General features: G+C 43.7%; 1 protein-coding gene and 1 long non-coding RNA gene across 8 annotated transcripts in view; one reads left to right on the plus strand and one right to left on the minus strand.

Moving 5' to 3' along the window:
• Window positions 1-23,194, minus strand: part of SNX25 (sorting nexin 25) — a 109,071-nt gene extending 85,877 nt beyond the window's left edge. For all 7 annotated transcript variants that reach the window (XR_009538220.1, XR_009538221.1, XR_009538222.1 and 4 more), the window contains exon 1: window positions 22,554-23,194. Coding sequence is in view for 4 of the 7 variants with exons in the window: in XM_060136237.1 (XP_059992220.1) it covers window positions 22,554-22,919 (366 nt within the window). In the remaining 3 variants the exon portion in view is untranslated. The remainder of the gene's footprint in view (window positions 1-22,553) is intronic.
• On the plus strand, window positions 22,541-24,634 carry LOC132512559 (uncharacterized). The gene is made up of 2 exons (XR_009538224.1): window positions 22,541-22,685; window positions 23,671-24,634. It is a non-coding gene; the product is annotated as an uncharacterized LOC132512559 (long non-coding RNA).
• Window positions 24,635-25,461: the final 827 nt, after the last annotated feature.

Raw genomic sequence — 25,461 nt, forward strand, 5'->3', positions numbered from 1 at the left:
CACAGAGATGGAATTCACTAATTAATCATTATCCCGAGGTGGAGAAAGAGAGAAAGAAGGGGAGGAAGGGAAAGAAAGGGAGAAGGCCCGGCACTAAAACAGAGGCACATGTGCATTCCTGTGGCCCAGAGGGCAGTGGAGCAAAACCTGTCTTCATTCTCCTTCCATTTATAGGTTTGAAAAAAGGAACTCCACACTGACAGAGACTTCCCCAAAAGATGTGTTACAGCAAATGCTAACCTCCCTCTCTGCACTACGCAGGTCCCTCCCATCCCTCAGGGAAAGCCTGCCTCTTCCTGACAACCACTTTCCTAAGAATGCTGGTTTTAGGAAAGGTGAGAGAAAAATGGGCATCCTTCTCCCTCTGTCACAAAGGGTAAGTGACAGAAGTCTTCACTACTCGATCCAGAACTGAGGACTTCGAGTACAGTCTGAGCAGTCCACCCTCATCTGATGTTTGGCCTCCAGATCCCAATATTAAGATAGATGGGAGTTTGGTGAACCAGAACCCCTGCCATGTAAAAAATACACCTTATTTTTTACTTAATTAAAATAAATGAAACCTGTCTTCATTTTAAGATGTAAACCTAGCTTAGAACCAACTTGTCAAGATCACTTTTAATCACTCAGTGAGTTCCCTGGGGAGAGAAAGTGAGCAGCCTCAACATATAATTGCTCATTTTGAAAACGTTTTCCAGGCTTCCCTGGTGGCGCAGTGGTTAAGAATCCGCCTGCCAATACAGGGGACATGGGTTCGAGCCCTGGTCCGGGAAGATTCCACATGCGCGGAGCAACTAAGCCCATGCACCACAACTACTGAGCCTGAGCTCTAGAGCCCACCAGGCACAACTACTGAGGCTGTGAGCCACAACTACTGAATCTAGCGTGCCTAGAGCCCATGGTCCACAACAAGAGAAGCCCGCGCACCACCGCTCGCCACAACTAGAGAAAGCCCGCACACAGCAATGAAGACCCAACACAGCCAAAAACTAAATAAATAAAAACCAAAGAAAACGTTTTCCAAAGACAGGGCAAAACCTGAAAGCTCTTCTCTGATATATGATTCTCAGCAACAAGGAACAGATGCCATATCAACAAACCCTTTCCTGAGTACATATCAGCTTTCTGTTTACTCCTGAACGTCAGCTGTTAGTCTACAGCCATGATACACTCAAACTGTCTTTGTGTCAGAGTAAAGACACCCTCTCCTGAGGGAACAACATTCGGAGAGAATCCACTTGGAGAGACCTGGGTACTCTGACACCATTAGCAACTAGACAACCAGGAATGATCTGGAATCCAGCTGAGACATACACCTCATTTTCCACTGTTTACAAGGATGACATTGCTTACTGTGTTCCTTGCTGTGGGAGCAGAGTTGGGGCTAGAACAGCCAATCCATGACTGGTAATTCCTTTCATGCCTATTACCTGAGCTACTCAAATAAACAAGTGTTTCTCTCCTTTGCTATACACTTCAACAATAATAAAAAAAATTATTTATTTTGGTTTATTTTAAAAGGAAAAGCAATTGAAGGAGTGATGGGTATAATTTCCTGTAAAGCTACTGAAAGAGTGACTTATGTTAGGAAAACAAACACAAACCCCCAATCATCATTATCCACATGGAGTTGTCACGTGGCCGAGTGTTTCCAAGTATTTTCAGCATCTGACAGTCTACCGGGATCTCATGACTAATATTCTCATTCTTAAACTATGTTATTCTCAAAACCATGGTTCCTTTCAAACCAACCATATTCTGCCTCCTCCTCAAAAAATAATTTAATCAAAACCAAAGAAACAAAGGACCCACACATATCCCTTCTGAGGAAGATAGGAAGACCCTGACGAAAGGCTGTGACATAAATGACAGCAGTCATGTCAGAATGGAAGCCGAGTGGCCACCGTGAGGAATTATGAGGGCTCCCAAGTCCAACAGGACTTCTTACTAATGGTAGGTCCTTGTCGCAGCCACTCCCTCTCTAGCTGAAGTGGGCTTATAACACCTCAGAGAATTAAAGGAAATAATAGCAGGGGTTCAAAAAAGAAACAAGACAGCAAGAGCCTGGCAGGAAAATAAACGAGTTAAGGGGGTTGCTCGGGGTCCCAACTGTTTCCAACAAAAAACGGAAATCAAGAATTTTATATCATATCTCCAAGTAATTCATTTTATTCCAAACACTGTGGGCTTGCACTGTTTGGACCAAATCCTGAGCCACATTGGAACGCTGGGCATCTGGTCTGTAATTGCTGGCTCAGGGAAAAAATTTAGCAGTATTCCTGGCACATATAGCAAAGTACAGCTATTATCACTAATAAAGCTCAAAATGTAATCAATTTGCGACAAGTTGAGGCTAATCAGCTGGTTGGTTTAACAGCTGATTTCTTGGTTTTCTGAAGGTAAAGGTATAGTGGAAACAAAAGCAAGACAGAAGGGCTGAAACTTAAGTCACCAAAATTAAGACACTACATAATAGAACACAGTGTTCCCAAAGCATTTTTGCTTTTGAGGCTGTACTTTCCAGAGAGCAAAGTGTCCATGTCCTGGAGATGTTCTACTGCGTATGTGCCTCTACACTTTCTATCACTGGTGAAGTTTTTAAGTATCCAAACGAAACCTGGTTTGATCAGAATCAGTTTCCTGGATTGTGCTTTATAATGTTTAACCATGGATTGGTTCAAGATGGTGGAGTAGAAGGACGTGCGCTCACTCCCTTTTGTGAGAGCACCAGAACCACAACTGCTGAACAGTCATTGACAGGAAGACACTGGAACTCAACAAAAAAGATACCCCACATTCAAAGACAAAGGAGAAGACCTGATGAGACGGTAGGAGGGGCACAATCACAATCAAATCAAATCCCATAACCACTGGGTGGGTGACTCACAAACTGGAAAACACTTATACCACAGAAGTCCACCCACTGGCGTGAAGGTTCTGAGCCCCACGTCAGGCTTCCCAATCTGGGGGATCTGGCAATAGGAGGAGGAATTCCCAGAGAATCAGACATGGAAGGCTAGCGGGATTTAACTGCAGGACTTCAACAGGACTGGGGGAAACAGAAACTCCACTCTTGGAGGGCACACACAAAGTAGTGTGCACATCAGGACCCATGAGGAAGGAGCAGTGACCCCACTAGAGACTGAGCCAGACCTACCTGCTAGTGTTGGAGGGTCTCCCGCAGAGGCGGGGGGTGGCTGTGGCTCACCGTGGGGACAAGGACACTGGCAGCAGAAGCTCTGGGAAGTACTCCTTGGTGTGAGCCCTCCCAGAGTCCACCATTAGCCCCACCAAAGAGCACATACGCTCCAGTGCTGGGTCGCCTCAGGCCAAACAACCAACAGGGAGGGAACTCAGCCCCACCCATCAGCAGACAAACAGATTAAAGTTTTACTGAGCTCTGCCCACCAGAGCAACACCCAGCTCTACCCACCACCAGTCCCTCCCATCAGGAAACTTGCACAAGCCTCTTAGATAGCCTCATCCACCAGAGGGCAGACAGCAGAAGCAAGAAGAACTACAATCCTGCAGCCTGTGGAATAAAACCACATTCATAGAACGATAGACAAAATGAAAAGGCAGAGGACTATGTACCAGATGAAGGAACAAGATAAAACCCCAGAAAAACAACGAAATGAAGTGGAGATAGGCAACCTTCTAGAAAAAGAATTCAGAATAATGATAGTGAAGATGATCCAGGACCTCAGAAAAAGAATGGACACAAAGATTGAGAAGATGCAAGAAATGTTTAACAAAGACCTAGAAGAATTAAAGAACGAACAAACAGAGATGAACAATACAATAACTGAAATGAAAAATACACTAGAAAAAATCAATAGCAGAATAACTGAGGCAGAAGAACAGATAAGTGACCTGGAAGACAGAATGGTGGAAATCACTGCTGTGGAACAGAATAGAGAAAAAAGAATTAAAAGAAATGAAGACAGCCTAAGAGACCTCTGGGACAACATTAAACACACCAACATTCTCACTAGAGGGGTCCCAGAGGGAGAAAAGACAGAGAAAGGACCTGAGAAAATATTTGAAGAGATTATAGTCAAAAACTTCCCTAACATGGGAAAGGAAATAGCCACCCAAGTGTGGGAAGCACAGAGAGTCCCAGGCAGTATAAACTCAAGGAGAAACATGCCGAGACACACAGTAAGCAAACTGACAAAAATTAAGACAAAGAAAAATTATTAAAAGCAACAAGGGAAAAATGACAAATAACATACAAGGGAATCCCCATAAGGTTAACAGCTGATTTCTCAGCAGAAACTCTACAAGCCAGAAGGGAGTGACATGATATATTTAAAGAGATGAAAGGGAAGAAACTACAACCAACAATACTCTACCCAGCAAGGATCTCATTCAGATTCGATGGAGAAATCAAAACCTTTACAGACAAGCAAAAGCTAAGAGAATTCAGCACCACCAAACCAGCTCTACAACAAATGCTAAAGGAACTTCTCTAAGAGGGAAACACAAGAGGAGAAAAGGACCTACAAAAACAAACCCGAAACAATTCAGAAAATGGTAACAGGAACATACATATTGATAATTAATTACCTTAAATGTGAATGGATTAAATGCTCCAACCAAAAGACACAGGCTCACTGAATGGATACAAAAACAAGACCAGTATATATGCTGTCTACAAGAGACCCACTTCAGACCTAGGGACACATACAGACTGAAAGTGAGGGGACGGAAAAAGATATTCCATACAAGTGGAAATCAAAAGAAAGCTGGAGTAGCAATACTCATATCAGATAAAATAGACTTTAAAGAATGTTACAAGAGACAAGGATGGACACTACATAATGATCAAGGGATCAATCCAAGAAGAAGATATAACAATTATAAATATATATGCACCCAACACAGGAGCACCTCAATACATAAGGCAAATGCTAATAGCTATAAAACAGGAAATCAACAGCAACACAAAAATAGTGGGGGATTTTAACACCCCACTTATACCAATGGACGGATCATCTAGACAGAAAATTAATAAGGAAACACAAGCTTTAAATGACACAACAAACCAGACAGATTTAATATTTATAGGACGTTCCATCCAAAAACAGCAGATTACACTTTCTTCTCAAGTGCACATGGAACATTCTCCAGGATAGATCCCATCTTGGGTCACAAATCAAGCCTTGGTAAATTTAAGAAAATTGAAATCATATAATGTTTAACCATGAGTTAGAAAAGCTCTTGTTCTCCTTATCGCTAAAAGAAATTTGTCAAACATATACTGAGAGGTTATCATTTAGGGAGACTGTATTGACAGAAAGTAGTGGTTTTGTGTATTTTTACCCCTCTTAATTAAGAATAATTTCTGTTTTAGATATTAGGAGAAGCTATTCTTTGAAATTCAAACCTACAGATGTTCTCATATGGTTTTTCTAGATTCCAAAGATGCTTCAATTTCTTTTAAAAATACTATTTCTAATTATATCAAGTGTAGAGACACATTCTATATTATAGATGCAATTCAAAATTAAATCAACTGATAACACCATTATCCAGAGATAATCACTATTGATATTTTGGTCCATTTCCTCCTAGTTAGCGACTCCAATCCTTACTATTACTTACTTTGGACAACGTACTTTTCTGTACCTCATGTCCTCATCTGTAAAACAAAGATAACAGCAGTACCTACCTCTTAGGGTTGATACGAGCATTAACTGAGTTAACACACATGCAGCACTTAAACAATGCCTGACAACACATTATTAATTATAAAAATTACTATTGGTGCTTTTTTATTTTCATACACTTTTTTTTTTTTTTTTTTTGCGTTATGCGGGCCTCTCACTGCTGCGGCCTCTCCCGTTGCGGAGCACAGGCTCGGGACGCGCAGGCTCAGCGGCCATGGCTCTCGGGCCTAGCCGCTCCGCGGCATGTGGGATCCTCCCGGACCGGGGCACGAACCCGTGTCCCCTGCATCGGCAGGCGGACTCTCAACCACTGCGCCACCAGGGAAGCCCTTATTTTCATACCCTTTTGAAGAAATTAGGATCACAGTACTCACACAGTTCTGCACCTGGTTTTTCATGCTCAATATTATATCATGAGCATCTTTTATGTAATGAAAGATTTGGAATATATTATTTTGACTGACTTATACTGTAATTTAACTATAACTACTGCGTATTTACTTTGGCCTCACCATTTTTTCCCATTGTAAATGAAAAACATATTCCTTTCCATGCTATTGATCTAAGTGTAGTACCACCAAAAATGTTCTAAAAAATACTGAAAGTGTCTGTGAACCATACAGTGGATTTGGATTCTGACTGCAAAGGACTGTGCGCCTCGAGAATGTTGATGTGCTTCAAGCAGAGTCTTCTATCAGCCAACGAGAAACTGAAGGGACAACAGGGCGTGGGGGGTAGGGGACACTGAAGCACAAACTATGCAAAGCTGAACAGGAAAAGTCCCTTTCCAGACTCTTCAACCAACACTAACCTACGTGCCTTGAAAGCCCAACACTGCAGGGTATTTATTCCCAGGTGGGGAGATGAGTGATGGCCACACGGGCAGGTCAGGGCCTTCTCTACCCTCAGGGATACTTACACAGTAAAGTAAACCACTCTGGCCTCTGGAAGCATAAATCTCTATCATGATTTTACCTAAAATGAACTTGGCAAGAGATCAATGGTAGATTAGATTATCAGTAGCTTCTGTAGCTTATTACTCCAGTTATCGAAGTATTGTTGCGTTCAGGCTGAAGGCCAACCCTGCCTGCATGCGGACGTAGGAATCAAGGTTCTGTTTCCATTTCTACAATGAAAGATAATCAGGTTAGATCCTGAGACTAGATCCTATGACTGGGCATGAAATCAGCTAGATCTTTTCTCTGAACAAACCTGAAACTCAAATGTGCTTCAGGATGGAGCATAACCCCATTATTATTACTATGGCAAAAGCATATGACATCACACGATAGTGGCAAGAGCACTTAATTGAGACCCAGGTAAAAGAAGGCGATAGTTGATTCTTTGCCATTTTCTTGCTGCTTATAATGAACATGTCCATTTCTCTGAGATTCAGTTTAAATAATGTCTGCCCTATTTATACTAAAGGATTATTATGCACCTCAAGAAGGATAATGCACGTAAAAGGGGTTTTTTTACATTACAAAACAGTATTCAAATATAGATTGTTATTATGGTGCCAAAAGTCTTAGTCCAAATTTTTTACGATGTTAATCAAAGAGTGATTATAGTTATATTACACGTGATTAGTATTATGACCTATCATACTTTCAGATTTGACTAGTATCACAAGCAGATTCCTTTAATAATGTTTCTTGGTGATTAATCTGCTCTCTAAGAGAAAAATGATTATTAATGCAAATGCAAAATCTCTATTAACTGATCAATAGAGGTATTTCTTGAGATAGGCTAATATACTAAGGATTGTTTTTCCATTCAGTTGGAAGAATTAAGACTCGTGGGAAGAAAATATGTGCTTCATTTCTAATGTCAAGGACTCAAGTCTGAAGATCCTTAGAAAACACACTCCACTTGATTACAAGGGAAATTTAAGTATATTTCAAACCAGACACAGATTTGGAAACTGAAATTATAACATGCACTTGAAAGTATACAGGCAGCAGCAGTTTGTCTAAACTGGCAAATATAGAACAGAGACTAGGGCTGGGGGAGAAGAATGAAGAAAAAGCACATTGGCTTAGGAAAGATCACTGAAAACTGGCATTAGCTTTTTGCATTCCTGCAAAGGTCTGTAGGAATAAAAATTCTGTAGCCATTTTATCACTGGCTTCCATTGTAATTTTGAGCTCATAAGGGAAATCAGAGGTTTCCAAGATATGAATCACATTTCCATCAACTCATTCAATCATCTCACACATACTAAGGACTCTGTGCATCTGCCACTTAGTTGGGTACCAGAGACAAAGGTAAATACATGACATTCTCTGTGCTCAAGGGGCTTAATCTATCCTTGATGGAACAGAAGCTCATAATCGAGTAACTGATGAGCTCTAACAATGGGGCAGGCTCTGCTTAGGAATTCTAACATTCTTCCCATTCTGGTATCTCCTCTACATTCCACACTCCGGTCCAGGTCACAGGAGAACAGCTACTCAAATATACAACCAATCCATGAGATCATTTCATAAGAATTTTGAAGTTCATACGTACTGAAGTAAGTTACAAAAATTATTCTCATTTCATAAGAGTTCGCACTGAAACCACTGAATATAAATGTAGAAGAGTGGTTGCCCCTGCTTCAAAGCTATCATGTAACCCAACAACTCAATGAGTCACACAGAACTGCTTTTTTTCACAGAGATCTTTAGTAATGAAAGCAATCACTTTTATTTAAAACTCTGTTACTGTCCTGGATACCGTAATACCATTCTTATTAAATCTGTTGATTGGCTTTTAAATGAAAACTGGTGATAAGACATTTAGGACCTGGTTAGAAAAATATCACATTGGTAATTTGATTCCAATTCCAGCGGGATTTCTATTTTCATAGTTCCCTTGAAGCGAAAAGCTGAGCTCTGGGCAGTGGCCCGGATAACACACATGTACAAGATATTGAGGTGCGTGAGATGGATTACTGCCATAAAACTACTAGTTGCAAAAAAACCAAAAATACAATTCAAACAGGCCGATTTTTACATCCCTCCTAACTGGAGAGTAAAAATCATCTGCCCCAGCCTAGGTCTAGATCATAAAAATTCTTTCTTCCATTTCTATCTAAAATAAATGTGTTCAAATTCAAAGAATAAAACCTTCCCTCATGAGAAACATGGTATTAAAGACAAGCCTTAGTGCGGCAGCCACTCTACCTCTGAGCAGAGAGAATGCAGCAACGCTGACTCTCACGTGTGGGTCCGTCAGACACGACACCACACGCGGTTCCGAGTCTCCTCGGCCCTTGCTGACATCCGGAGGCCCCCATCCGCTGCCTGAAAATACACTAACTCATTTTCAAGAATCACCTGGGGAATCTGTTCTAATGCATATTTCTAGATCCTATTCCTCCCTCCCCTCACAAAGATTCTTAATTTAGAAAGTTTATAAGGTGTGTCTTTGACATACAGCATTTTTTAGCAAGAATTCCTAAGTTATTTGTAAATCCTTAGACCCCATCTTGAGAAACACCACTAAGTGGTCGTGACGACAAAAGATTATGACCCCTGAAAAAAGCTGAGAAGTTTTATTCTTTGGAAGATTTATTTTAATACAGGAGTAGAGCAATCATTTTACATAAATTGGGGCAGTCACAAAGGATTCACCGAAGCTCTTTCCACCTGTCTTAAAAATTACCTCAACACGCCATCCTCCTCACTGTGGGCAATTAATTTGCCTCTCAGTTACCAAGACAGTCGAGGCAACCCAGTTTGAAACATCTCAGCTCCCTGCCGGCTGCCTGCGAGCTTCTCTCTCTGCTCCCACTTTTACCTCTTTCCCATTAGTCTCAAGCCTAAACCCTCCACCAGTGCTCTGGTCCCGTCGGCCTGGGCGCTGCTCTAGCAAGCATCCTGTCTCTGGGATTTCCCTCTCTACTTTTCAAGCTTCCTCTTTAACCCAAAGATGTGATTAACTCTCCTCAACAACAAAAATTCCCAAAGCACAAGCACCACACGCACCTGTGAACGCTGCCCTCTCTCCTTCTCGTCCAAGCTCCCAGGGGGCACCGTGCACCCCGCCTCAACCTCCCCACCTGTCCCCCACCCCTCACCTGAGAGGATAAATACCACATCTGCCCCAGGTCCACCCTGCCCTCCCCAGACACCACCCGCACAGGTGTCCAGGGCCAAATGCAAGGACACTTCCCTGCCCTCTTTCTGGACTCCCCCCACCTCACCCAGCACCTCTGGCCACTGGGTCCCTGTTGCTCTCTTGGCTTCTCTGGGTTTCTCTCTCCTATGCACCGTCCTTCTCACTCCTCTGCCTGACCTTTAGCTTGCTGCTTCTCAACCACTGCAGGCCACCCTCGGCAGTCTCATGGACCTGTAGCTTTAACTACACGTGCACACTGACCCCCACCAGACCTGTTCCCCCAATCTCTCCCTCTAATGGCAGAGCTGCAAGCCTACGTGCAGGCTGAACATAACCACAGGCATCTCAAAATCCGCATGGTCAAAACTTACCTCCTCACCTTCCACCATCCCAAACCTGCCCATGTGGACCATGTCCATTCAGCCACCCAAGTCAGAAACCTGGAATTCACCTGACTTTTCCCTCTCCTCCCTCCACAAATGTTTATTGGGCAGAACTGAACAGCGTGGTAGAGTTGACCGGATGGAAGAGCTTGAACTAGGTCTTTAACAACAAGAACTGAATGTGCAGAAATGGGGGCAGAGGTCTTCCCAGGGGCCCATGGGTGCAACACGTACACCCCATAAAGGTAAATTCAGGAACAGCGAGAAGCTTGGTTAAAGTGAGGAGTAAGTGAAAGTGTGAAAGGCTAAAAAGAGAGCATCCTCCTATCCTGAAAACCTTGGCTATGAAGCGAAACAGTCATTGTTTTGACTCCACTGCTTCCTTCCTCCTTAAAGGACTGGCTAGGCCAGTCACAGCATCATGGTCCCCTCCCGCAGCCAACAATTCCATACAGGCGGGTACCCGCCCAAACCTTGCCAAATAGACACGAAGGGAACACTGCCACTTCATTTCTAAGAACACTTGCCTTGTTCCAAAAGGGCCTTTCCCCATCTAGATCTCATCCTGTGTGGCTATGGTGCCTGAAATGCCTGCAGCCATCTAGCCACTAGCCAGGGCGTCAGGCGCACCCACGGGGAGGGCAGAGCTAAGAAAGATACAGAGAGATGGTGCTGAGGCTGGATATTCCCACGTGGAGCCTGCCCTACCTCTGGGTTATGTATCATTTCTTAAGGTAATAAAACTCCTTGTTGCTTAAAAAAAAAAAAAAAGTAGGGATACAGGTATAAGTCATGTTTAGAAAACACTGGGTTAAAAAACAGGTTCATTTACTAGGATTTCTCACAACGTTAGCATAGCAATACACAGTGTAAAGCTTCAAGAACTTGGTTTCTCAAATTTATGTGACCCCCCGCCCCCGCAAGCCTCTCATCCTGCCTCTTCTGTTTTTGCAGTATACCTAAAAGCATCTCTGAAATTAAGTGTTTACGGATCATAGCGTAGAAAACTGATTTTTCCTAGAACAGATGAAAAGAATGTATGACTGACTGTTATGATACAGTATAGTGACAGCAGAGCAGCACAGAAAAAGTGCCATGGGACCCCAGAGGCTTCACTGCCGTTCTACGAGGTTCTCACTCAGAATGGCAGATGGGTCTCACGTTATATCTCAACTCTAGTAAAATTTTAGTGGCTGCCTGGAATGCTATGTTGAAAAGGATTCTGAGGCTTCATCCAGACTCGGGGGGGAAGAGAAAAAAAAAAAGCTGCCTTACCTGATTAGCAATGACTGCCCTGAGCACAGAAAGGGCAGCTGTGACATCATTCTGAGACCTCTGAAGTGACACTAATTCCTAAACAGATCCTAGATCCAGCCCAAAGATTCCCAAGTTTTTTAAAACGTGAATCAGGTTTTAAATTAGACCAAACTAATGTTTAATAATTAAAATGGTAATAAAATGGTTAACTACAGAGGCTCCAAAATAAGAAAGACCTGGGTTTATTTTAGTTCTTCCACTTGCTCCAGGCACATGATTTAGCCTCTCTAAACCTCAGTTTTCCCATCTGTAAAATGAGATTAACAGTCCCTACCTCACGTGGAAGATATAAAAATTTAACTGGTAATGCATATATGCACCTGCATACAGTAAATGCAATAAATATTAAGTTTAGCTATAGCAATCACTAAGGCATTCACTTTATGACATTCACATTATGACTCTTGTAGTGCATTTATTGGTCCACTGTATTCACAGCCATGGGTTAGAGTAAAATGAATCAAACTGAGGCCATAGAAACCATTTTCCTGAACCCATAAACAATGTCAATTTATAGGCTATCATAAGCGAATGGCAAAGACGATTGCAAAGCACTGTTCAAACTAAGTGTTACCTGTCTTGAAGAAGACGTGGAGTATATAAATCTAACTACTGAGTGATTATTCTCTGCAAAAGACAGATCTCATACATATTTCTTCCAACCTCTCCACAGAGAAGGCCAAGACACAATGACCAAACCAACAGCTATGAGCCTCCCTAACACCTAGAATGAGTCCCCCACTCTCTCAGGGGCACAGGGCTTTCAGTGCTAGAACCAAGACAGTTCTGAGCAAACCAGGACAACTGGTCACCCTACAAACAAATGAGCAGGTGAAGTCCCAACAGTTGGCTCTGAGTCTGGCTGTGCTGCTCAGAACTGAAACAGAATGAGTTCATGAAATACTATTTTCCCTTAAAAGAAATCAGGGCTCTTTGTGGAGAAATGGCTAATTCCAGGTGTGAGCAGAAAATGCTCAAAATGAACCTGAAATATCTTATTATACCAGATAGCAAGAAAACTCTCAGACTTAGTAGGGTCATATCAAAAGGACTCAGGAGCCAACTTGAAAAGGTTCCCACTGGGCAGAGATGGGACTGCCTAAGCTTCAAAAAAGATAATAATTACAATTAATTGAAACCCACCAAATACATTCAAATCCATGAGTTCACAATATTTTTTTAAACACATAACTAATTGGTCACCTTCAGAGGATGGTGGGGAACCAACTCATTATCTTGGAAAACTGATAATGGGAAAGAATCTAGCATTTATCCTGCTTTTCTATAGGAACTGTACCACTGTGCAACCAAATAGTAGATGATGGAAAAATGTCTCTTTTAAAAAAATATTCAAACCAATAAATAAGACAAATGACAGAATTAAAACATCCCTATTTGTCACCCCCCAAAAATTAATAGATCCAGGTATTGAGGATCAACAGCTACTAATATCACAAAAAGAAAGACAACCAGATATTATGTGCCTCCCGATGAAAGGTCACACCACCACCTACAGTCCTGCCAAAGGGGTCAAACACAAGTCTGATCAGGCCTCTGGGTCCAGTGTCAATTTGCAGGACATACAAAGGAGGAAGGAACAAGCTGAGCTGTATCATTCATATGCAGCCAGCAAAATCCAGACTATAGGACACTACAGGACAACTGCTCCAGGTTCTTCAATAGATAACCCATAGGGAAAAGAAAAGGATACTGGGAAGACTTAATTTTTTCAAATGGGCAAGACTAAACCATAATGTCCACGGATGCATGGTTGACTGATAAAACTGTAACAACACACAAGGACGTGATTATTATAGAGTCAAGATGGCGTTACTTAGGTGGAAGGGAAGGGAATGCCATTGGGGTGGAGATACGGGGGGCTTCTGGGAGTTACAAGGGTATTGTCTTTATAATCACTCATCCAACTATAAGTTTGTTTTGTGTAATTTTTCTGAAGCTGCATCTTTATTCTTATAGAAAAGTTTTTTTAAAAAGGTGAAAGTGTAACATCTACCATTTAACACCTTCTAATTCAAAGCACTTTTACAAATACTAGTATTTATATTTTCTAATACTATCACATTGTTCCAAACAACCTCTTAAGGTATTTACTATCTCCACTTTTCAGATAAGGAGACTGGGGCTTAGGAATCTTAAGTAAGTCGCCCACTGTCACAGGGTTATTAAAGCAGAGCCAGATTCAAATTCAAATAACTGGCTGACTCCAGAACCATTCTCTTAATGCCCATGATCTACTGATCCCCAGGGATTCAGTCACTCAAGACATATTTATTGCTTGCCTACTTAATCATGCTAGATGTTAAAGACACAGCGGGGAGTTTCTGCCTTCATGGAGTTCAAGGGTTAATGAGAAAGACGGACAAGGAAATGTCCAAGTATAAAATCACAACTGTGCTAAGTACAATGAAGAAAAGGTCTACGGTGCCACAAGAATATATGAGCCTCTCTGCAAAAGTGATGGCTGAGCACTGAGGAGAAGTTAGCCAGGTAAGGGCGCAGCGGGGCTCCAGGCAGAGCAAGCCATGTTCAATGTTGCCATCCAAAGAGCAAGGTTGGCACTTTGAGGGCTGAGGATAGAGCATGAGAAGTGAAGGTAATTATGACCGGAGACCAGGCTGGAGAGCTGGCAAGAACAGGAAGCTGACGGCTCTTAATTAAACATGCTGCAGAAGAGGGATTGGACTGGGTGTGCATTTTTAAGAGAAGGAATTGGGGCTTCCCTGGTGGTGCAGTGGTTAAGAATCTGCCTGCCAATGCAGGGGACACGGGTTCGAGCCCTGGTCTGGGAAGATCCCACATGGCACGGAGCAACTAAGCCCGTGAGCCACAACTACTGAGCCTGTGCGTCTGGAGCCTGTGCTCCACAACGGGAGAAGCCGTGACAGTGAGAGGCCCACACACCATGATGAAGAGTGGCCTCCACTCACCACAACTGGAGAAAGCCCTCGCACAGAAACGAAGACCCAACACAGCCAAAAATAAATAAATAAATTAAAAAAAAAAAAAAAGAGAAGGAATTGGAGGAGCCGACACGGAGGCAGAGAGATGAACTGAGGGGCTACTGCAGTCACCTAGGAGGCACATGATGGCAGCTGGGACCAAGCAGGAGAGATGGAAACAAGTGGATGGACGTAAGATACTCAAGAGGTAAGGAGACAGGTCTGGAGGATGGACTGCACGTGGGGAGGAAGGTGAAGGAGACTTCAGGAAGGACTCGGGCTTCTGGCTGCAGGACTTTCGGAGGTGCTTAGTCACTGATGCAAGGAGCAATGGGAGAGGGACGGAGACACTGATCATAAGACAGATGGGGCCTTGGACCTGTTGAGTTTCAGGCACCACTGAGGGTACCACGTGGAAAGGTCAAGTTAAGCAGTTGAATAAGTGAGTCTAAGCCTGAGGAGTAAATCTCGACTCCGTGTAGAGATGGTTATTGCAGGGGTCCCCAGGGAAGCCCGCCTAAGAGTGAGATACTTCCAAAAATGGGACCTCAAGGATGATCAAAATTAAAATCTAGAAAACAAAGCAACCTCCTGAGCTAATCTAGGGGTTGCAATCTCAGAAAGGTTTAGTGAAATGGGAAAAAAAATCAGAAGGAATATGAGATTAACAACTGTGACTCAGGAAAAACACGTCACAATTTCTGGGATGTTTAAGGTGTTAATTCCACGCCTAACAAGTTGGCAGGCTTTGCACATGGCCCTCAGGTGTATATTTGTTGGAGTATATTTGTATACGAGGAAGAGGCCTTTGGGAGGTGCCTTGCGTGTAGCCGCTCAAGGTTGGAGACAGAGAAAGCTCTGGAGCTAGGAGAGAGAGCCCGAGCTTGACCCCAGGGGCTGCTCTGAGCCAGGTACAGAAAGGAGACAGACAAAAGGGATGGGGCTGTCTTCACAGGAGATGCAAACAAAGACGTAAGCTCCTCAGCTTCTATTACACGGTAAAAAAGAAAAAATTTTAAGTATACCCGAGTGAAAGAAACAAGGCTACATTCTCAACTCCCAAAAAGCACATAAAGCGGCTTTGGCTCAGGAGAAAAACAAAAACAAAACAGAAGGACCAAGCACACCTGGATATCCACTTTTAGGGGACTGAGACAGCAGTAGCCCAAGAAGAAATGTGCTTTTTCACAGACTGGCACGGGTGACAGAAAGAAGGCTCTCTCAAATGTTTTTCAGGCACCAGGAACGGAAGAACATAAGTGAACATATTCATAAACACATAAATACTGCCTGTGGGCTGGCAGAAATGAGGGGAGAGCTGCGGGATGCGGTCCTGCATGAGGAGACAGGAGCAAACCCTAGACAATTTGAGTTACTGCTATTAATGTAAACTCACTCACACATACAAGGTGGGTGAGAACTACAGAAATTCAGGTAACTTTAGAAATGAGTATTTGTTAAAAATGCATCCAACTTTCCAAGAAGTGTATTCTACACTAAAATGAAAGCTTACTAAACAGATCTTAGTGACCTAAACAAGTTCCAGTGTCTTATTCTAAAAATGTACTATTCATTCCGGTTTCCCCTTTGGCCTCGGAGGCATTTTACCTGGAGTTACCATATTCATTTTCCTCTACATCCAGCTCATGGCGTTCATACATGGAAACCCCAGGCTGACTGACAAATGTAGCAGGACTGGCCAGTGCCTAGAGTCACTGATAAGCACGGGCCAGCCCTGGGGACAGACTGGCCCAGCTCACTCTCCTAACTGCATTCTCTCAAAGCAGCATCTGAGCTGAAAAGCCCACCAAAATGCAACCAAACCCCGCTGGGCTTTCTGGAAAGCTCCACTGTGCTTAAAGAAACTAAATAACACACCCCAGGACTAAAGGAGGGTGTAGGAGTGAGTAACTGAACCCAAGCCCTGGCCCCCCAGGGTACCCAGCAGAGTCCCTGAGAAGGGCTGCCTATCTACCCCTGTCATGTCATCTCCACCCAAACAACCAACCCTCATTTAGAAAGTGACCTAACAGTGAAGTTGGTAAAAATACAAGTTCCAAGTTTGCAAGTCTTTCAAAAGCAAAGATGCAAAAAAAAAAAGGCAAGTTTGTATGCCATCATTTTAATACTAACAGCCTTCTACAGACACTTCCTTTTGTAAAGCCTAAGCCCTCAGCACCAAACTTGCTGAGTCACCTTTTTTTAAGTACAATTGTGTGCACTATTCTGACTGCACAGGGTTCATACATTCTAAGGAATCTAGGGCACTTCCTACCCCCAAAATGATAAGGTTAGGAAATGAAACCTAAGATATTTTTAAGAAGACAACATTCAATTACTAAGATGACATCGTAGCATGTTCCCAAAGCAAAAGCAGCTTAAGATTCAAGGGAGTTAGAAATAAGCTTCCTGGGAATGACCAGAATTTAGGCTCCAAGCAGACCACTCAAGCTTGGAGACTTTGGTCTTCACATTTGTGAATAAACAGTAGGACCCTTTGGTTTGGGGCTTGAATTTATTATTTAGAGGGAATGTTAAGATACTCTAGAAAAGATTCTTGAACCAATCTGTAATAACTACTGATAATTAACATGAAAGAACCGTCTCACTCAATCTTGACTTTTCGCCTCCAGACTCCATTCACACAGCTTCATTAACTCTCACTTTTTATCACTGCAACTGATCAGTGTTTCTCCTGAGTCCCTCCCAATCACATTTCCATTTAACATTTCTAAAGCCCAGCTCTGATGCTACACTCCAGAGCTCAGAAAGTGTGAGTAGCTGCCCCAACTACAGACTATAATCCAACCCTACTCTCCCAGCTGAGGACTTCCACAACCTGGCCCAAACTACCTCTGCAATCCTACCTCTGAGGATTCATCTCATACACTCGCCGGCAACTCAAAACCCAAAAAGTCTCTAAAACGATTTGCTGGGTTTGCTTTGGTTTTGTACAAATTGTGAAAATATATATTGCCGCCTTCAGACAGTTTTGCTAAATTCAAAAACACACACATCATTTCTTAGAATACATTTGCTAGTTTTGATGAGCATTTTTTTTATGTTCAGGTTTAATCGTGTATTGTAGCTTCCTACTTTGAAGTTATCACTATTCATATATAACTTATGTTTACTAACTCTTAGAAATAGTTCCTTCATAATAAAGATACAGAAAATAATTTTCCTTTATGTGTAATCACTTTATATATCAAGAGATTATAGGTATCAAAAGGTCCCGTTTTTGAGTACATATTTGTATTTGCTTGTATATACATAATATACATTTGGAAGAATAATCAACTGTTAATAATGGCTGCCTATAAGGAAGGGAGATTTTTTTTCCACTGCATATCTTGTTATATGTGTTTTTATTAAAGCCATGTGCTTGTATAACCTGCATAAAAAGTTAAATTTAAAAATTATGATTTGAATGAATTTAAGGCAAACAAACCTTACACTACAGTGTTAGGTAGATTTAAGGGGGTCTCAAAAGCCAACTTCCTCAAAAACATTTTTCCCAGTAGCCACCATGACTTAAATCCCCCAGTCAAAATACAATCAAATATTCTGAAGACAGTAAGTGTATTATGCCACTATCCACTATCAAATTACTGAGGATTAGTTTATCACATTAGCATAATAAAGGGAAGTCACAAAGAGGCTGTGTATAGTCTCCCTAAGTCTTGTTTCTTTTCCTTTTTCCCTCGAGTAACTAAATCAAGTTTGTTTTACTCAAAAGCACTTTTGTATTGGTAAAAGAACTCATTTAGGGATTCTAGAAGTCCTACCCAAGCCAAGTGGCACCATGGGTTGCTGTGTGAATGTTTTTACTGTCTCTATAAACATCTGCTCTCCCCTCTAGTCTTCCCTATCAGTCTAATCTACTCAGCCTGAGAGGATGGGAACAGGGAGAGTCTGTTCACCTTTGATTCCTCCCCAACACTAAAAACACTGCCATACACTTAACAGAAAGCAATTAGCAAAGCTTAGTGACACCTACTGCAAGACTATGATCCCTTCTCTAGGGAACTGTGGTTGAAACTTCAAATCTAAAAATGTCAGTTGGATTCTCAAGTCTGTTCTCATCTCAAACAATAATCCATTCATTCAGGACAAAAATCCATCTACAGAGAACTTACTTACGTGCCTGGCACTGACACTCAGCAACTAACTAGGCCAAAACTGATCTCACGAGATCAGAAAAGCAGATATGCACCAGATCTTCAGTAAATGTAAGAGATTTGATGAACTTCTTGAACTTTGCTATCTGTCTAAACTTGGAAAAGTCTTTAATGTTTTCTTCACATAGCAATGGACCTCAGTTTCCCATATGCTACTAATCGCCTGACTTGTGGACTTTCTTGCATCAGCCCTCCAATCCTCATTAGTTAACTGCTTATTTTTTAACTTAATGGGATGTAAATCAAGAAGTATCTAATAAACTACAATGTAAAAGAGAAAAATCCATAATTATTATGTGAATGATTGACTTTTTAAAATTTATTTATCTTATTTATTTTTGGCTGGGTTGGGTCTTCATTGCTGCGCACGGGCTTTCTCTAGTTGCCGTGAGCAGGTGTTACTCTTTGTTGCGATGCACAGGCTTCTCATTGAGGTAGTTTCTCTTGTTGTGGAGCACGGGCTCTAGGCACGCGGGCTTCTGTAGCTGTGGCACGTGGGCTCCAGAGCGCAGGCTCAGTAGTCGTGGCGCACGGGCTTAGTTGCTCCGCGGCATGTGGGCTCTTCCCAGACCAGGGCTCGAACCCGTGTCTCCTGCATTGGCAGGCGGATTCTTAACCACTGCGCCACCAGGGAAGCCCATGATTGACATTTAAAGAAGTTATTCCCTCTTATTCCTATCGCCAAAATGTAAGAAATTATTTCCCTTTTTTCCATTCTATGAAGATGCACTTAGATCCTGCTGGTCCAGGAATGAAAATAAGTTTTCTGAACTACTGATTCACTATTCCCATATTCTTCTTGCTGCTGCCTTGGTTAGATCATGTGCTAGGGTCAAGTAACTGTGGCTAGTGAATCTAAGGCTCTTGGTCCGCATGAGTTAACTGGCCTGGCACAAGACCAAACTACGACCTTGGACTCGGAACACCACACTCTGGCAGCGTACTCAGCAAAGGCGGGCTAGCAGCTGCTGCCCAGGAGCAAGCCAGCCCCATGGCATCACAGCTCCAGTCGGCTGGCCTACAAAAAGCCCAAGTGTTTCTAAAGTGGGGCCCAGGTAGCAACTGTCAAGACTTTACCATCAACCTTTCTGACCTTACACAAGTTTTTGCCATCTGAATATACCACTGGATGTTATTTCTACCCGAGATGAAAATTTAGTTTTACCACTTTAATCAACAGTGATTCCCAGCCAAGTAAAATCAAAATCCTTGCACATAAGAGACGCCCAGTAAATATTAGATTAACTTAAGGGGGAAAGCACAGAGTTAGTGACCGCACACTGACATAATTTTCTTCATTATCATCAGCAAACACTCACAAAAGATGTCAGTCTTGAGTCCTAACCGCATAGAGTTGACAGCCAATAACTACCTTGGAAAGCATGCAGGAGCATTTGAACACTCCTAGCCATGAAAACACCTTTTCCCTTTTAGTTTAGGCTTCTCTGGTTGCATGCTTTTAATAGTGTATGCATTTTTTTTCCTCTATAGAAGGAAGCCAAGAAGGAAAAAAAAAAAGGAAAGAGAAGGAAGGAAAGATGGACAGATAGGATAGATCCCCGTGTCTGACACGTCTAGCTGACACTAGAAGAACCCAAAATATGTAAGAACAAATGAGGATTCTTTTCTTAATGCTGAATCAAAACTTCTGTAGTGAAGTAGTCACTGTATTGTAAGAGGCACCATTTGGTTCACTCCAAAACAGCCTCCCCTCCACCTGTGTTAGATGACCGGTGTGGTCCAGCTCCTACCACCACAGAAAGGACAGTTTATACTACACCACATGCTTATGCTTCCATTCATAAAGAACATTGTTTTAAAACCTTAAGCATAAATTATTGGAAATACAGCACAACAAAAGGCTTGAGTAAACTGACTGGTACTATAAATATATATATATAATTTTATGTGAATAACATGCATTTCAATTCTAAGTAACACAACCTAGAAAGTAAACATCCTAGTGTACTTATTTTCTTATTTAACATTGTAGAAATCTGAATTCAAAAAGAAATGACCAATAATCTACTTTCCTTAAATCATACTTCACCTCTTCTACTGCCTGAAATCTTCGGGTAGTATACATGAGAGATTACACATGCTGCTTCATTTTCTGTCACCTTTAATGTAGTATTTTCTCTGCTTCCTCTACTAAAGCACCTTCCCGGATGATAACCCAAGTTTTACCAGAGGTACAAGTGAGTTGGGAGGTTTGAGGGGATGTATTTTCCAGGAAAAGGGGAGGTAACCCACAACATGAGGCTTCCAAGCCCTCAGAGTGAGCTGCAATCCTACAGCTTTGACCCTGACCCCACCATCTAAACTTCCTGCCCTCACATATCAGGCACTCTTAATCACTTTGACTCTTAGTTACTTTTGGTTTCATAAGCATTTACCACTACCCAAAAGTAACTCCATTTATTTATTGCCTGATTCCCCCATAAGTATACAGTCTCCAGAAAGCAGGGCTTTTGCCTTGTTGATTCAACCCCAGCTTCCAGAATAATACCTGGCTGGCATAAAATACTCAATAAATACGTCCTGAATGAATTACAACGTCTTACAATACTCTAAAGAATTCTAACGTCATTCACAGATCGATAAACCAACTAGTAAAATCTTGGGATCTTTATTTTTTTTATCATTGTAGAGAAAAAGCAAGAGGAAAAATACACCTACTCACCAAGTCTTGCTAAATTAGATATGAAAAAATGGACAGCTGAGTGAAGGTTTTTAAGAGAAATAAACACAACTACGTAATTTGAGACTACTTATGAAAACAGAAGTTCCTGTTCCTTACTATATTGAATTGCTGCTCAGCTTACACAGTGACGATGCCCCACTCTTTTACCTACAACCCTTCAGCCATTATCTCAGCTCTGCATTCGGAACTGACACACTAAGGAAACGGTACTTTTGGTTAAGAGTGTGATGATTTTCACAAAAAAGTAAGCAGGTCATATCATAAGCAAACACAAAACTCAGGGGGTAATGACACTTCCAACAAATATTCTTAGGAAGTTGAGCCACTGCTATTTCCCTTACCCCAGAGTTCTTGGTCAATTTCAGTTTAATGACAGTATCATTCAGTCAAGCAGGAAGAGTCAAGCTACGACAGAATCAAGTTTCTTTTATAGGGCGGTGAGACGGATGCTGGGAGGTAGGAGAAGCAGTGGTTTGGCACTAAGGAAGCGAAGAGCTCATTTAAAATACTGTCCTTCCCTATATTCCCTATATAACCACCGTTCTTTACTATATCGCCACACCTCACTGATGATAGCCTTCCTTTTGACGCAAAGTACAGTGATTTCGGGCATCCCCTTCCTAATCACTGAAACTGCGATACTTAACATGGTGGAAGATAGGACAGCGTGGTAAAAAGTGTACGCAGGCTTGGGCATGAGGTACCGGGTGGGTGACCTAAGCCAAGTCAGCCCCTCTGCGTCAAGCTTCCTCGTCTGTAACAGGGCATAAAGTCATCCCGACAGGGAACGGTTATCGGAACCCAAGGTAATGACCAGCCCAGGGCGCAGCGCCTGCGTACAGCGACCGCCGCGCTCCCCTCGCTCCCACTCGCTAGCTGCAGAGCCACAGCGAAGGTCTGGAAGGATTGTTCAACTACCGAGGCTGGAAATGAGGATGGTGTCGAACAACTACATCGCCTACTAACGTGCATCTCGGCAAACCCACGGAGCCCGGAGCCCGGAGCCCGGAGCCCGCCCCGCACGGGGGCCGAGGGGACGCGAGCGTCTCCCCGCCGGGCCGGCCCACCCCAAGCCCCGTTTCCCTCGGGCGTCCGCCGAGCCGGGCCGAGAAGACGGGCCCGCCGCGACCCCCGGCCCTCCCGGAGCTGGCGGCGGGCGCCGGAAGCGGGCGGGCCGGGCGAGGCTGCGGGCGGGCGCGCGCGGCGGCGGCGGCGGGGAGACCCGTACTCACCTCCGGCGGGCGGCGGGCGGCCGCGGCCAGCCGTCTCCAGGCGGCGGCGAAGTCGGGCGGCGGAGCTCGCGGGCTCCGGCAGACCAGGGAGAACAAGGTCCCCAGCAGGAAGGCGGCCGCAGCGCAGCCCAGGTACAGGCTGAGCCTGAGCAGGACAGTGCCCGGCCCCGCGCTTCCCGCTTCCCAGCAGCCGGGCCCCAGGAAGCAGAGGGGCACGGCGGCGAGGGCGGCCACGGCCACCGGCGCCCGCCAGCTCCCGCCGCCAGGGCCCCCGGGGGCTGCCGCGTCCTCCCGGGAATCCGGCCGCCGCTCGCCCGGGGCTTCCGTGAGGCCGGCGCCGCTGCTGTCGGTGGCCTCGGGGTGCATGCTGCTTCCTGGGCCGCTAAGGACAGGCACATCTCCCGCCCTGCTCTCCCCCGGCGCTGCCCTGGACGGTGGCCTCCAAGCGGCGCCTCCTCCCCTCGCCGCTCCCGCCGCTCTGGAGGCAGAGGGAGTCCGCGCTCATGCCCTCGCCGGCGGCCCAACGAGGGAACGGCTCCAACAGACGCCGCGGAGCTCCTCTCGGCGACCCCTCAGCGCCGCCAGGCGGCGCCGGGCCCTCAGCTGCCCGGCCGGGCGTGCCCAGGTAGCCGGCCCCGGCTGGGACTTGAGCCGGCCGGGTGGGGGCGGGGGCGGGGGCGGGGGCAGCCGTGGAGTGCGTGTCAGAAGGGGGCGGAGAGCCACAGCGGCCGGCTGAGCGACTGCTGGGAGGTGCCCGGCCCCGCCCCGCCCGGCCGCCCACCCGCGGTGTGGGGGCGGGGTCCGACTAGCCGCTGCCCAGCGGGGAAGGGGCGCTACCAATCCCGGCGAAAACTGCCTTCCTGCGCTCCTCCCCGCCCCTCCCCCAGCATACCGTCTGTTGATGGACATTTTTGCTGCAGGTGTCAGAAGCGTTTGTAATTCTCGAGCTCAGGTGATCCCTTAATCCTCTCCCCGCGCATCACTGACAAGTAACCTCCTCGCATGCTTACAGCCCGCAAAATTTCTGCGCCGTTTGCACCTGCTATTTAAATAGGCAACCGTTCCTGATCCTCACTTTTAACACAGTTCTCCTAACAACCTTCCCTTTCCCACGCAGCCGCCTCAGGAACGGAATCAGACAACTGTGGAGCAGTAGATGAAGCCTGCAATTCCTACTTACGGAGAGGCCCAAAAAAGTCTGCCTGGTGCCAGAGGGTGTGCACAGCTGCCATAGTCACTGGCTCCAAGTCCCTGTATTTTTGTCGCCGACGATTCAGTACAAATGCTACTACCCACGCAAGTGAAAGTAGTCCAGATAATTTTGAGAGTACATATTTTCTTCTCCTATCATGGTCCCAGCGTTAATATACAGATAATGCTTACTGAGAAGATGCCAACATGCGAAATACTAGAAATTATGAACGCCAGCAAAGCAGCAGATGTATCTTTAATGAATAAAGGAATTCTAAAGACGTTAATGATAATTTAAAAGGGGGTGATAGAGAGGGCAAATCAACAATAGAAAGGGGAAGAAAGGGAGAGGTAAACAGATGAGAGAAGCCGAGAAGGATACGGGAAACATTAAAAAGCAAAAGCCCAGAACTCTCTCCATGCAGCAGTCATGAAGAATTTCAACAGTTTAAAAGCGCTATTGTTTCCCAATAAATTGAGTTATATCCTGCTTCCCAGGAGACATAGGAAAAGTAAGCATTAAAATATATTTTCAAATACTGTGACTATACTGGGTTTTTCTATAAGCAATATCTGTCGTTTCAACAGAGAAAAAAATATATAACATTTATACAAAGTAAACTATTTAGTGGATATTTATTCTTTTAAAACAAAGTATTATCGAAGAGGTTATTAATCAAAAGAAGAAATACCAGTGTCCATAGACATAAACAGCCCACCCATGTATTCACATCATTGTAATAAATTTTCCTGGAATGGCATGGATTTCAAGTGGGAGATGAAGTAGGAGGTCTAAAAAAAATTATCCCTAATATTAAGCTCTAACAAAACAGCATAGAAATGAATTATTTTATGTACCTATATAAAAATAAATATGTTCACATTTGTCATTTTTTTAAAGTTTATTGGGGTTTTTTTGTTTTTCGTTTTTTTATGTTTTTTTGTGGTACGCGGGCCTCTCACTGTTGTGGCCTCTCTTGATGCGGAGCACAGGCTCCGGACGCGCAGGCATAAAAACTCTATCTCGTTTCGTCATCCCTTATTCCAAAGGAGAAAAAACAGGGTTTAAATCCATGAGCTTAGTACCTGTATTCCATGCTTTTAAAAGTGTTTAGTTTTGTTGCTTTGTGAGTATGGCTCGTATCTTAGCCAGCCCCCTGACAAGTGCAAAGTGATTTATAATAATCACTAAAGTCAGTAAAACCACAATCAGTAAAGGGGAAACTATCTTTTATTGAGAGCCCTGGTCTGTAACTCTTAAGACCATGATCTTTCCAACACACCTGTATATTATTGCCAGGAATGCAGATCTGGAGAAATGTACATTCGTGGTCAGAAAACTTCCTTAAAGTATATGTCGTATTTGCTAAGTCAGCATTGACAATTCAAACATTTACTTAAAAAAAAAAAAAACATTTACTTAACAAGTAGTAGTTGGATTTCTACCCTGTGCAAGGTCTGAGGAACACTGAGAGGTGGTACGATATACAAGGGAGTGCCTGGGATCAGGAGGTATTGAGGGAGAAGTCAGGTATTAAATTAGAATCCGGTGTTCCCTCCCAGAAGTCGTTGTTGAGTCCTACCAGGTCTAAGTTAAAGACCAAATTAAGTAGAGATGCCTTATTTATATTCCTTATGGCCAGCATATTCTGACAGGTTATAATTAAATGCTCCACAGGCTATCTTCATTATTCTCTTATGTAAGATGGGAATGGTG

Source organism: Lagenorhynchus albirostris, chromosome 21, assembly GCF_949774975.1.
Source record: "Lagenorhynchus albirostris chromosome 21, mLagAlb1.1, whole genome shotgun sequence".
Classification (NCBI taxonomy): domain Eukaryota; kingdom Metazoa; phylum Chordata; class Mammalia; order Artiodactyla; family Delphinidae; genus Lagenorhynchus; species Lagenorhynchus albirostris.